The sequence below is a fragment of the Trachypithecus francoisi genome, unplaced genomic scaffold (genome assembly GCF_009764315.1).
Source record: "Trachypithecus francoisi isolate TF-2019V2 unplaced genomic scaffold, Tfra_2.0 Lachesis_group15, whole genome shotgun sequence".
In the NCBI taxonomy this organism is placed as follows: Eukaryota; Metazoa; Chordata; class Mammalia; order Primates; family Cercopithecidae; genus Trachypithecus; species Trachypithecus francoisi.
Window position 1 is genome coordinate 23,055,529 of NW_022681460.1, and position 12,384 is coordinate 23,067,912.

The 12,384-nt window shown below is 33.0% G+C and overlaps 1 protein-coding gene across 1 annotated transcript in view; it reads right to left on the reverse strand.

Annotated features, from left to right (window-relative positions):
- The window catches only part of TRDN (triadin), a 431,045-nt gene that overhangs the window by 168,242 nt on the left and 250,419 nt on the right, over window positions 1-12,384 (reverse strand). Inside the window, exons 15-19 of the mRNA XM_033234448.1 lie at window positions 8,984-9,013; window positions 8,241-8,261; window positions 4,421-4,453; window positions 4,274-4,300; window positions 2,159-2,185 (exon numbers count right to left, since the gene is read on the reverse strand). Of these exons, the coding sequence (XP_033090339.1) occupies window positions 2,159-2,185; window positions 4,274-4,300; window positions 4,421-4,453; window positions 8,241-8,261; window positions 8,984-9,013 (138 nt within the window). The remainder of the gene's footprint in view (window positions 1-2,158; window positions 2,186-4,273; window positions 4,301-4,420; window positions 4,454-8,240; window positions 8,262-8,983; window positions 9,014-12,384) is intronic.

Consider the following 12,384-nt stretch of genomic DNA (forward strand, 5'->3'; position numbering starts at 1 on the left):
AGCAGCGTGAAAATGGACTAATATACGCTCTATTCCGAATTTGATGTACCTCCCAAGCTTGTCCATGTCCTCCAGTATTTTTCCTACAGTGATTTCAGGTGTTTCCTCTAGACCTAGAGTAAACAATCCCATACCACAAACTCAATCCACCTTCCAGTTATTTCCTTTAATCCACTCTTAATGACAAATCCCCTTTTACTTTTTCTTTGACTGACTTTAATCCTGTCAATCTCATCTATCCCTTTAAATTCAATACTATGGAATTGCATCACATAAATACATAATTTATGTTAAATAATCTATCTCTATCACTTTCACTTGCTCTCACAACTTAACAGACTGTAAAATCATCTCCCAAATGCACAGGTTATATACAGAAAACTATGTGCACCATACTACATGTATGATTCAAAGGCTTTTCAAGAGTATCTGTAATGATATGTAATTTTTGTTTTAGGCATTAACTTTATAAGTAGCCTTTATAGCAGCTGAATAAAAATTCTCCTGCTGTATGACTTCAATGCCAAAATCCATTTTTAGTTGGGAAAATGGCTGGTCACCTTGTTATCAAGTAATTTAAGCAGTTTGTGAATTATGTCTAATTAATTTTTGTGTTGAAGGATAATGTCCGTGTCAAGTGCAAATCTCTCAACTGTATAGGGAGTAGAATATTAACTCTTATGAAACTTATATTGGGTTTGAGATGATTTGGCAAGCTAATTTGCTAATTTTCTGCAAAATATGCTGATCCCTTCAAAATCTGATTGGATAGTATGTTTCATAGATAGCAGAACTTACAGATTTTTTTATTGCAAATGAATATTTTTATCTATATGTCACATTTTTCTAGGAAGAAGATGTTCATCTTCAGAGCAATCTTCAATCTAAAGCTCTCTGCCAGTGCTACAAAATTATCAGATTTGTTTGATATATTTTCTTGATTATGCATTTCTACAGACTAAGTATCAGCATAGTAAAGACTCCATAATATAGAGTTCCAATCAGCTGCACATTTAACTAAAATTTTTCATGGAAATATAAATGGAATTTTAGATTCATGTTAAACTTCTCTTGCAAAGTTCTCAATATCTATGTGTATACTTCCAACTGTAACTTTTTAAAAGAAGACATTCCTACCAAGCTACTCAATATATTTTTCAGTTGTTCTCTGATGTACCTACTGATATAATATGTCTCAAAAACTACTTGGGAGGCTGAGGCAGGAGAATCGCTTGAACCCAGGAGGCGGAGGTTGCAGTGAGCCAAGATCATGCTACTGTATTCCAGCCTGGTGACAGAGCAAGACTCCATCAAAAAAACAAAAACAACAACAACAACAAAATTTAAAAACAAAACAAAAAAACCCTCAGCACTAAATAAAATATGCATTTGTTTTATGTATTAGTAGCATTACCAGTACTTGTTTACCCCTAACCTCTCAAAAATATATATAAGCACATTGATGTCATGTATAGAACTGAGGACTGACCTAAATCCTATATACAAAGCTTATATATTTCTTCCTAAAACAAAATATTTTCCATTATGCTTAAAATAACTTTTATTAATAACAGTCAGGTACTTCATCAAACTAAGAAATATCAACAGTTTCTCAGTATTTTTCCCTAAGCATATTGTCAAAGCTACCATTGCTGCAAATGCCAGGGTATGTTATGGTTATGAGTTAATACTTCACAATCCAAGAATAGAAAGCTCAAAAGGGAATTGTGACATTCCAAGAGCAATGGTTAGGAAAATGTTGAGGGGCTACCTTTTGTTAGAGATGGGATATTCATGGTAGACAAATTAGGTTGCCTACTGGTTTGATCAACTGATTAATCATTAGGATAATTCAGTGTGATGTGTACTGAAGAATCCACTTATTATACTGCAAAACGAGAAATAAAAATATTACACTTCGCAAAGGTGTCATGATGTGGCCAAATTAACAAATGAAAGCTCTATAGATAAATTTTAATAAGAATGAATTCACAGAAAAGGCAGGGATAAGTAATTTTGCATATTCAACACAACAAATAATCATACCAAAAAGCTGGTAAGCCATTCTCAAAATTAGCACTAGCATAGTCTATAGCAGAAAACTCAAATGAGTAAGCTGCTAAAATATGCTCTTCTTTAAAAATTTTGTTCAACATACTTGCTTTTACTTGTTTTTCACTTGGAACTGTTAATGACAAGAAATAATAAGGTTAACAGTAATAATAAGTCTGCTTATCTCTTTCCAAAATAATTTTAAGGTTATTTTAATTGTTTAAAGATTGTGTGTATAATATTGGAAGCTAAACAAAAATAAGATCTGAGAAACAGAAAATAAAATACTGTGCAATTTTTTGATATAATCCAATATATTCCAAGAATTATATAATTTAATTGTTTGTTATTCATACAACTTCTCCCAACATAGAATGTTCATTCAAAACTCATTCATCTTGCTCTCCGTTTTTAATTATCCAAAGATCTCATTTTTTTATATACAGGCAAATGCATTTTCCTCAAAGTCTATAAAATAGTGTGAAAAGAATGAGTTCACTTGATAAATTATTCAAATTGAAGGTTTTAATTTTTGAACTACAGCTAATTACTGCTAAGTTGCTTCATTGTAATCACACACCAAAATAAATATATAATAATTTCAAGCAATTTATCTTATTTTGTCAGGTTCAATATTAGACAGTAATATTTAACTATTAAAACTTTTAAAATTGGCTACACCAATAGTCATTCTGTATATCTCTCCATCTTTCTATAATGCATGCACTATCTTAGGTTTCTTCTTACATACATAAGTGAGAAGATGTGTTATGCCTGAGGAAATGCAACTCTGAACCAATAGGGTGTTCTCTGGAAAGAAGACAAAACATTTCTTCCCAAAGGTCAAATACTGTGAAAATGTGAAATGCTGAAATGTGCAATTATTGTATCTTGCAAATTATTTTAAAGGTTTCATTTTTTAAAATTTTTAAAAATGTAATTATTCTATTTGGTGTTTCTTCCTTCACCCAGTAAGCCATCATCTAGTGCCCAGTGTGTCCTGGCACTACAATAGGTGCTCTGGGAATAAAGAGAAAAAACAGTCAGCTTCTTCTTATTTCTGACTATATAAGGCGGAAAAGGGAAAAAATAATGATTTTAACAGCATACGGAATATTATAAAAGTAAGAAAATGATGCTATGGGAGGTAATTGGACAGACACAACAGATTTGGGTTGTCTCAAGATGTTTTATAATCTTTAAAAATGAATAATAAATGTGGATTCGAACCTGTAGTTTTCCATGGTTTGTGGCAGGATGGGATTACAATTGAGCCCCTTTTCATGGTTATTTAAATAAGATTGATCAGATGCTACTTCCATTTAAATAAAATGAAATGGGAAGAATGACTGATGGGTATTACATGAGGTTATGATCCCCTATATACACACACACACACAACACTAAATAACTCAGTGCAGCTCCTTCAGTAGGAGTTAGCCAGGCAAAATCAAGAGGTGATAGTTTTAAATGAGGGAAATATAAATGGTTTCAGAAATTTTTATTTGAAATGATTAATTGGGCAGGTTAAACGCTAGAAAACTTCAAAACAATAATTTGGTATCCATAACGACTACACATTTAGGGTTTTTTTTTTTTTTGATAGGTTTATTTGTCTGGTTGTTTGACTCTCAATCATTTTTTTTTCTTATCAGAATGTAAATATATTTAGGGCAAAATCTACTTTTACTCTCATTGCAGCTCCCTTGAACATTCAGGAAATGTTATTAAGATTATGAATAGGGAGATAATACATGCTGGAGGTGATTATTCCACATTATAAAAACAAAGCAATGTATAATGCATTTACAGAAAGTGTTTTGTTCTTGTTTTGTTTTGCTTTTACACTAAACTGTGAAACAGTACACTTCACAAATACTGCACAGATGAATTCACTGAGGATCTTGTGAAGTTGCAGACTCTGATTCAGTAGGTCTTGAATGGGGCCAAAAATTCTGCATTTCTAGTAACCTCTTGGGTGATCCTGATGCTGCTAGCTCACAGAACACATATTGAGGAGCAAGGGTGTAACATTTATTTGGCTTTCATTTTCTAAAGCTGCATTGATGTTATGTCCATGTCAAGAACTTGGAAAAAAATACTGTGAGATGGAAGCATTCTCTGCCTTTTACTGCCACTGTCTTACCACCTGTTTGAGGCTACAGCATTAACAAACCCTGGACATCAGTATTTGGGGTCCAGCAACAGTGGACTTACTCACCTGAATGTTCTTTCTTTGGTGACTTTGCTGTATCAAAAAGGAAAGAAAAAAAATCAGCATTTTATGTCATTCAATTGCAATTCAGTATTCAATTGCAAATCAAATAATATTATGAAATTGTGAGAACAGAGGAATTTAAAAAGTTACCTGGTTCCACATGTTTTTCTTTCTTTTCCTGTTCTGAAACATATTATTCTTGTTATTATTATTATTCTAAAGTTTATGAATCCCAACTTAATTATTTGAACACAAAGAAACATGCATGTGCTGATGCCAGATTGCAGCAACTAATAATAGCTTACATAAAAAGACTAAGATTGCGGCCGGGCGCGGTGGCTCAAGCCTGTAATCCCAGCACTTTGGGAGGCCGAGACGGGTGGATCACGAGGTCAGGAGATCGAGACCATCCTGGCTAACACAGTGAAACCCCGTCTCTACTAAAAATACAAAAAAACTAGCCGGGCGAGGTGGCGGGCGCCTGTAGTCCCAGCTACTCGGGAGGCTGAGGCAGGAGAATGGCGTGAACCCGGGAGGCGGAGCTTGCAGTGAGCTGAGATCCGGCCACTGCACTCCAGTCCGGGCGACAGAGCGAGACTCCGCCTCAAAAAAAAAAAAAAAAAAAAAAAAAAGACTAAGATTGCATACTTAAAATAATTATTTCTTCCATTTATCTTGGGAGTTTCTTTATGGGGCAGCCTCAAAATATTCTGAATATTAGAGGAATTTGAATTTTTTACAGATGATAAACCAGAAAAATAAACTAGAATCCAAAAAGGGTAAAAAAATGAAATTTGCTGTTATATTAGATCAATATGAAATAAATTTGAGTCAAAATAGTAAGTACAAAAGACAATTACTACAGCTTTTTAAGAAATGGCTTAGTTTTTTGAGACAGGGTCTCGTTCTATTGCCAGGTTGTATGTAGCGCAGTGTTACAATTCAAGTTCACTGCAGCCTCCACTTCCTGGGCTTAATTGATCCACCAATCTCAGCCTCCCAGATAGCTGGGTCTACAGGCACACACCATGTGTAGCCAGATTTGTTGTGTATGTGTGTGTATGTGTGTGTGTGGAGACAAAGTCTCACCATGTTGGTCAGGCTGGTCTCAAATTTCTGGACTTAAGAGATTCACCCACCTCAGCCTCTCAAAATGCCAGGTTTACAGGCATGAGCCACAGCATCCCACCTTATTGAAGTTATTTTAAAGTAATTCTCAGAACGTTGAAGATTAGAGCATTTCATGTGGACTGACTCTTCTAAGAATCTTCTTACATGGAAGAAATAGCTGTTAAGCTAAGACAAAGGCTTTGTGAGATATATTTAAGACACTAAAACAGAAAAAGAAGTTTCAGGGTAAAACATTTGCCTTGCTTTTAGAACAAATGCTCCTTTTGGAGTCCTCTTTATATAGCGTTTCTTTTCAGGAATCTACTTTTGTCAATATTGTATGAGACAAAGCATTATTTTGTTCTCAAGATTAAGCTGACATTTACATTATAATAAGGACTAATTTTATAAGAATTGCAAGCACTGATTTTATATGAAGTGCTATCATCTACATTTCTATTCTTATTTATTTTGCCTTCACAACCTTGTCAATTTAATTTAAAAGAAGATTTTCAAGAAATACTTTAACATACACACATTTTTATCTGATATTTTAAAGAAAAAGAATGGAAAGATTCTTAAAGTTTTATTTAATGAATAGATTTTGAAGACTAGAATATGCGCATGCTGAAAGAATTCTACAAACTATATTTTAAAAATATAGAGTGTCATAGAATGCTGTGGTCACCACATCAATTTCTCAGGTATACAATTTTGTTAGTCGGGCTTGTCATTAAACAAGTATGGTATAATGAGCAACTTATCCTCATTTAAGGCAGCCTTTAAGCAGTAAAACAAAAAAATGAAACAAATGGCTTGACCAATTGTTGCAGGTCAAAAGGAAGAAGCTATGACGATTTAGCTAAAATTAAACAAAATTAGAACATTATCAAATGTTGTCTGGCAAATGAAGAGCAATTGAATGCACTGTTTAAGGTATTGCTTAACTGAAGCTCTAATCATAAAACATTTCTAAGAAATTTGTGATGACAGTCACAAATAATCAGTGATGACAGTCAAAAAAGTACTGGAAGCAGATTTCGATATGCATCAAAATTGAATACCAACTATACATAAGATTAAAAGTTAAAACAAAGTCCCCTCAATCTTATCAGAAAGCCATTATACAAGCTGAAAAACAGCTGTGCTAATTGGTTCATAATACAGGATCGCTCATGGTGTAGTTATTGAATTACCATATTAAATATACATTGATTTACCCTTTAACTCTACAGGGACCACAAAATCATGCTACGGTTGATTTTTGAGGCCTCTCTCTTTTACTTCTTATTTTGAAAAAAATTATAGCTCACAAACGTTTACAAAATGTACAGGACGGTCTCGTACTCTTCATCCCGTTTCCCCTAACCATAATTAAAAATATCTGAAAAGTGAACAACCTTTAAGTTGTGATTATTGGAAAAGTAAAAGCAAAATAAAATATAAAATTGGGCTGTACCATTGAATAAAGCAACCCTCAAGACAAAAAATCCAAATCAAAGAAATTCAAAGATACAACACTAAAAATAACAAAAGCAAGTCTAGATGATAAACCATAGTAAATGAGTGAATTTGAAAATAATTGATAGGTGTTTTGAAGAAAACTATTTCTTCTCCTTATTGCTACCCAAGTCACAATCTGCGGACCTTCTCAAGGAGGGAAATAGTTGAGTTGTGAATGAATGCGTGAGAAGGCAAGTTTATTTATTAAGTGCATCAGTGCCCTGAAGATTGACAAGGAGCTGCAGTGTCTGCAGGACCTTTTAAATCATATAAACTGTAATAAAGGGCCCTAAGGCTCTCTCTATATATACTTTACTACTATTTTTCGAATCTCCAGTTGTCCTCCATTTTCCTGCTAGTGCAGTGTTTATAGAATGCTTTCTGTATCGCTGTACCAGTACTCATCAGCAGCTCTGCACACACACAAATCTGAACTGAGAGAATTCACATCTCTCCACAGATGGATTGCTCCCCCTGGCTGAGTTGAAGTATAATTTCATGAGTGTCTCCACAGGGCATTTTAGAGCATTTTTATGACGTTGAATGTCTCAGCATCCTTACTTTATGTAGGGCCAAAACATACATAAATATATTTCAATTGGAATGTATTTTAAAACATATTTTTGATACTAATAGACTCTTAACATCTCTATATTGCTGGTAATGTGCTAATTTTTAATAGTAAATTGAATAAGGTTAGGTTTTTTTTTTTTTTTTTTTGCTTTCTTTTGTTAAATATATCTTATTTTCTTCAGAGGAGAACATATATTTGTGAAAGACATACCTTCAGATATTGAGCTTGACCGAATTGTTAGCAAACAGCCTTAATAGTGTATTAAAGCAACAGTGGATGAGGCTGAATAGCAACACAATTAGAGCTCACAGTGCATGTTGGGGGAAATTATGTTACGGGAAATATGTCATATATCACATGTACATTCCAAAATGCTACAGATTACAAAAAGAAAGAAGGGAAAAAAGTTGTAAAACTAGCCTGGAAAAGAACTTCTAGTCAATCTTCAAAGGACTGAGAACTAACCAGATTAGGCCTAAATTTACAAAAACATAAGTCAGTTTGTGTTAATGGAATGCAGTTTTACTTTTGATTACAAGCTCGTTAAGAGTATTGTTAGATGACTGCATGAGCTTGAGAAAGAGTTCTAAAAATGATTACTATGCTTCTCAGTCCACTATAACCCCCAGACTGTGTATTTTTTTCAGTTGGACAAAAAACAAGAGTTCACATGCATAAAACATAGGGAAGGCGGATTCAAAACTCCAGATCTAAATACAGCAGCAGGTAAATAATAGTAGTAAAAAAAAAATGTACACAAATACACTGCATGCATTTCCTTACTTTTTCCCTTGGGCTGTTCTACTGAAAGAAATACAAACAAAATCATTACTCTTAAAACTTTAAAGATAAAATTTACTACCCTACACATTGATTAGACTGTAATTTTTCCGACCGCTCCTTCCAATTTTCTCTCCTTAAATTTCACAGTGAGGTGAAATTTCACAGTGAGGTTATGAGGTATTGTTAATCACTGTAGGTGCTTCCATAATTTGATTGGCAAACATTATTTGATAATAAATTAACCGAGGATTATAGTGTTTAACCATTTTAAATTATTTACACCTGATGTGTGTTTCTTAAACATATAAAAACACTATGTGAACAAGTCTAGGAGGCACAGGTATACTTGCCAAATGAATTATTCAAGACTGAAAGGGATAAATCAGTTCCTAATTGATGCTGGTCTGTCAAAAAGTAATTGAGTGTGTGCTTTCTAGTAAAATAAATGTTCGACACTGAAAATTTTTCCATTTCTTGTCAAGTAAACATTTCTTTGGAAACAATTACTGTGAAAGGTAAATACATGCAGTATTTACTTCTATTACTGCCAAATACTTCTCATAGCAGTACTGTCAGAATAGATTTGGCTCTCTCTTTCTCTCTCTCTCCCCCTTAATCTCAATCATTTTTTTCTTCTCCTCTATCCCACACATAATTCCTTCTTCTATGTCAATCCTTTAAGAAGGTATGCTATTTCAGGGTTAATCAAACATAAGGCAGAAAAAAAGAAATATGTCCAGTACCTTCTGCAGGTGTTTTTGTTTTCTTGGAATCTGAAAACACAAAGGTAAATTATTAATAAAACAAATATAATAAATCAACAGCTGATTAGCTCACAACAATTTTCTATAAACAATGAAATTAAATTGATTATTCAACAAAATTGATCATTTGCATGATATATTTCTAGAATAGGAGACTTAGAAACTGTTCTGTTTTGTGGGAATGAGTATTAGAGTGAAGCAGGAGTGAGAAACTATAAAATATTTTATGTTAATATTTTAAATAAATAAAAATATATCCACATATAATTTATAAAGAAATTTTGTTTTCCCTATATAAGTTAATAACCTGGTAATGGAACATCAAACTGAGTAAATATATGGTCTATTTCCATAAAGATGCTTAGGAGTTCATGTAGTTAACTTGAAACTTTTCATTTGTTCAATCTAAGTCAGTCCAGGTGAATTGTGCTGCACTCTCTTTGAATAATCAATACATTTTCAATACAGATATTCAGGTATTCTTATGGTAATAGAAAAGAAAGAGATTAGTGCTGACTCATGGGTTACTGATGAATACATCATTATATTTATAACTGTTACATAGTAATGTCTATTTAGTGGTCAAAAGACATCTATTTCATTTATAGTAGATAAGCGTTCAGCCTAGATCTGATAAATTTATCATTTTCTAGTATTTAGGCCATGAAACTTTCTGCTCCTACCACTTGAAAATGAAAACAAGAGGTTTTAAAGTTCACTTGTTTTAAGATGCAAGCACCTTAGCTTGAATTTTTGCTTCGGATATTTTATTTTTTAATCTTCTTTGTCCTTTTACGGTTTCTGTTTTACTGTTTCTGAATTTTTAAATTCTCTATTACTGTAATTAGAACCATAATAATGAACTATGAATTGATACCTGCAAAAGGTAGCTAAATTGTTTTCTGGCTTATAATTATCTGGCTTGGAACCTAGAATGGTAGACACTCACTAACAGTTTGCAAGTTTACGGACTTCTGTGCCTTACAGTGGTGTGGTGGTATCACAACTTCACTTCCATGATGAAGAAAGGGAACTAAAATGTCTGGATATGACTCATTGTCTCTTCACAAAAGGCAGTTAGATGGTCAACAAAATTGTTTCATGTAAAAATGATAATCAATGCCAGTAACATTGTGGTGAAGGTAATGTCCCACCTCTGTAGATGCATCAGCTAGAAACACATTTTAGGAAACAAACTAAGAAAAGAATCCAGAAAGTCATAAAAGTGAGCATGCTTTTTGATGTGGTGATTCCATTTCTAGAAATCCAAAGAGAAAAAAAGCAATATTATCATAAAAATATATATGTAGGGAAATGCTTTTCTCATGACTTGACTTTGTGTCTCTCAGTAATGGGAATATTAAACACTACCCTCTGAACAATAAGAGAGTGTTGATGAATTTGTGGTATGTTCACACAATAGAAAAATACACAATTATTTAAATGATGTTTTTGCTGATTATGCTGGAAAATATTAACTAAATAAGATATATTAAATAATGCAAAATGAAAATAAAAGCATAACATAAAACGACTTGTTGTGTGATGTGAGTGTGTATGAACAAAGATTAGAAGAAAATACGCCAACACACTAATGTTAGTTGTGGACAGAGTAAATAATTAGGCAAGATTTTATTACCTCTCTTTCTGAATTTCAAATTTTTCTGTAATATGAATATGTTTTATTTGCAAGGGAAAGAAACAAATCTTGACTTAAAAAATAAGATTCCTGAGACAAAACATTTACTTATTCATCATTTATTAAACCCTATCGTGTCCAGCCCACTACAATGAAAGTAATTTTAGAATAGATTTTTCTTAATTAATCCCAGCTCTGAAAACCAATCTGAAAAATATTCTTGCTAATTAGTTTGTCATCAGGAAATTTCAATTAGTAGGCTAAATTTGCTATCTGAAACACATGTGCTTTGCAAACATTTTCTCATTCATTTTCTTCCTGAATAATTATTTTAATTGGATAAGCAAGCAATTCAAATATATAGAAAAAATATGACATGAAACAGTTTTATATTAACAATATGCAGTGGCTACTTCTACTTAAAATATGAGAATCTTATAATACAATCGCCTAAGGTATAAACTTGATAGTTCAATGTCCATTGTAAGTTATCAATTAGTTTGACTCCAGTATACTGAAATAGGATTTCTGCCTGCCCAAGCAGTTGTGTGTTCCTCACTAAACAATCTCTTGAGTCCAGAACATAGCCAATAGGAAAAGCACAGGAGGATTATGAAGAGAACATGGTCATGCAGTAATAAATTCAATCTAAAGTTTGGGGGAAATGTGGGAACAGAGAGAAGATAAAACATGACATAGTAGAACAAGATTATTTCCAATCCCTATATTCTCTGACCAGATACTAGAATGGATAGAAAGCTCCATATAGCAAATGTAACTAAAGAATATCTGTAATTTTAATCTGTCTTTCTATTTCCTAAAAATAAGAATCAATAATATATTTTATCAGATATCAATTGTACTAAAATGAAAGATTAAAACATCATATGAAGTCCAGAGTCAGGCAAATGAAACTCAGAATGTCATGATAAAGTTGTGTATTTTCTTTTGGAGTCAACAGTGCAACAGAAATACAGAACTAAAGTGATAGAGCAACTTAAAACTATAGTGCTTGTGTCCAAAGATCACATACTGACTCTGAAGAGCTATTAATACTAGCTGGTAATATATATGCTGTTAAACTTCAGTATGCCCTTTCAGCATTCTTGGCTCAAACAGCTTAAAACATTACAAAGGCTTACTTGGTCAATATACTTTCCTGAAGACCACCTGCCCAATCATCTGGGCAGCAGTTTTTTAAGAACATTGAGGCCCCCAGCACCTGTGATTTAAAATCAGTGATGTGTTTGCAATCTGTTAAATCCATCACTCACTCATCTGTAGCAGTGTCTCAAGTAAGGCCTTTTATGTTCGTAAGTGATGCCAGATGAAAATGAAATACCAATTTATATTGAAGGGAAAAGTGAACTTTCTGATAGCCTACTAATGCTAGTACTGAAGTATTCTATCTCCTTTGTGGAACCTACCTGATTGACAACTTTAGTCAATTAGAATACCAGGAATTTTGCTTTGTTTTTCAGCATGATTTATCTTCTGGTCTGAATCTGGAAGCCGTAGAACTAGGGACTAATTCTCACATGTATTCAACTCTACTTGCTCTAGTTATAGTCAAAAATAAATCTCATCTGGCTGGTTCTCAGTGGATTTCTATCTTTCAGAAGATAACGTGGAATTCCTAGAATTCTAGTTGCTAAGAATTCATCAATCAAGCTGAGTTTAGATGAATAATATCTACCTGGATCTGCTAGTACAATTCAAGGAGCAACTAGTGATTACATAC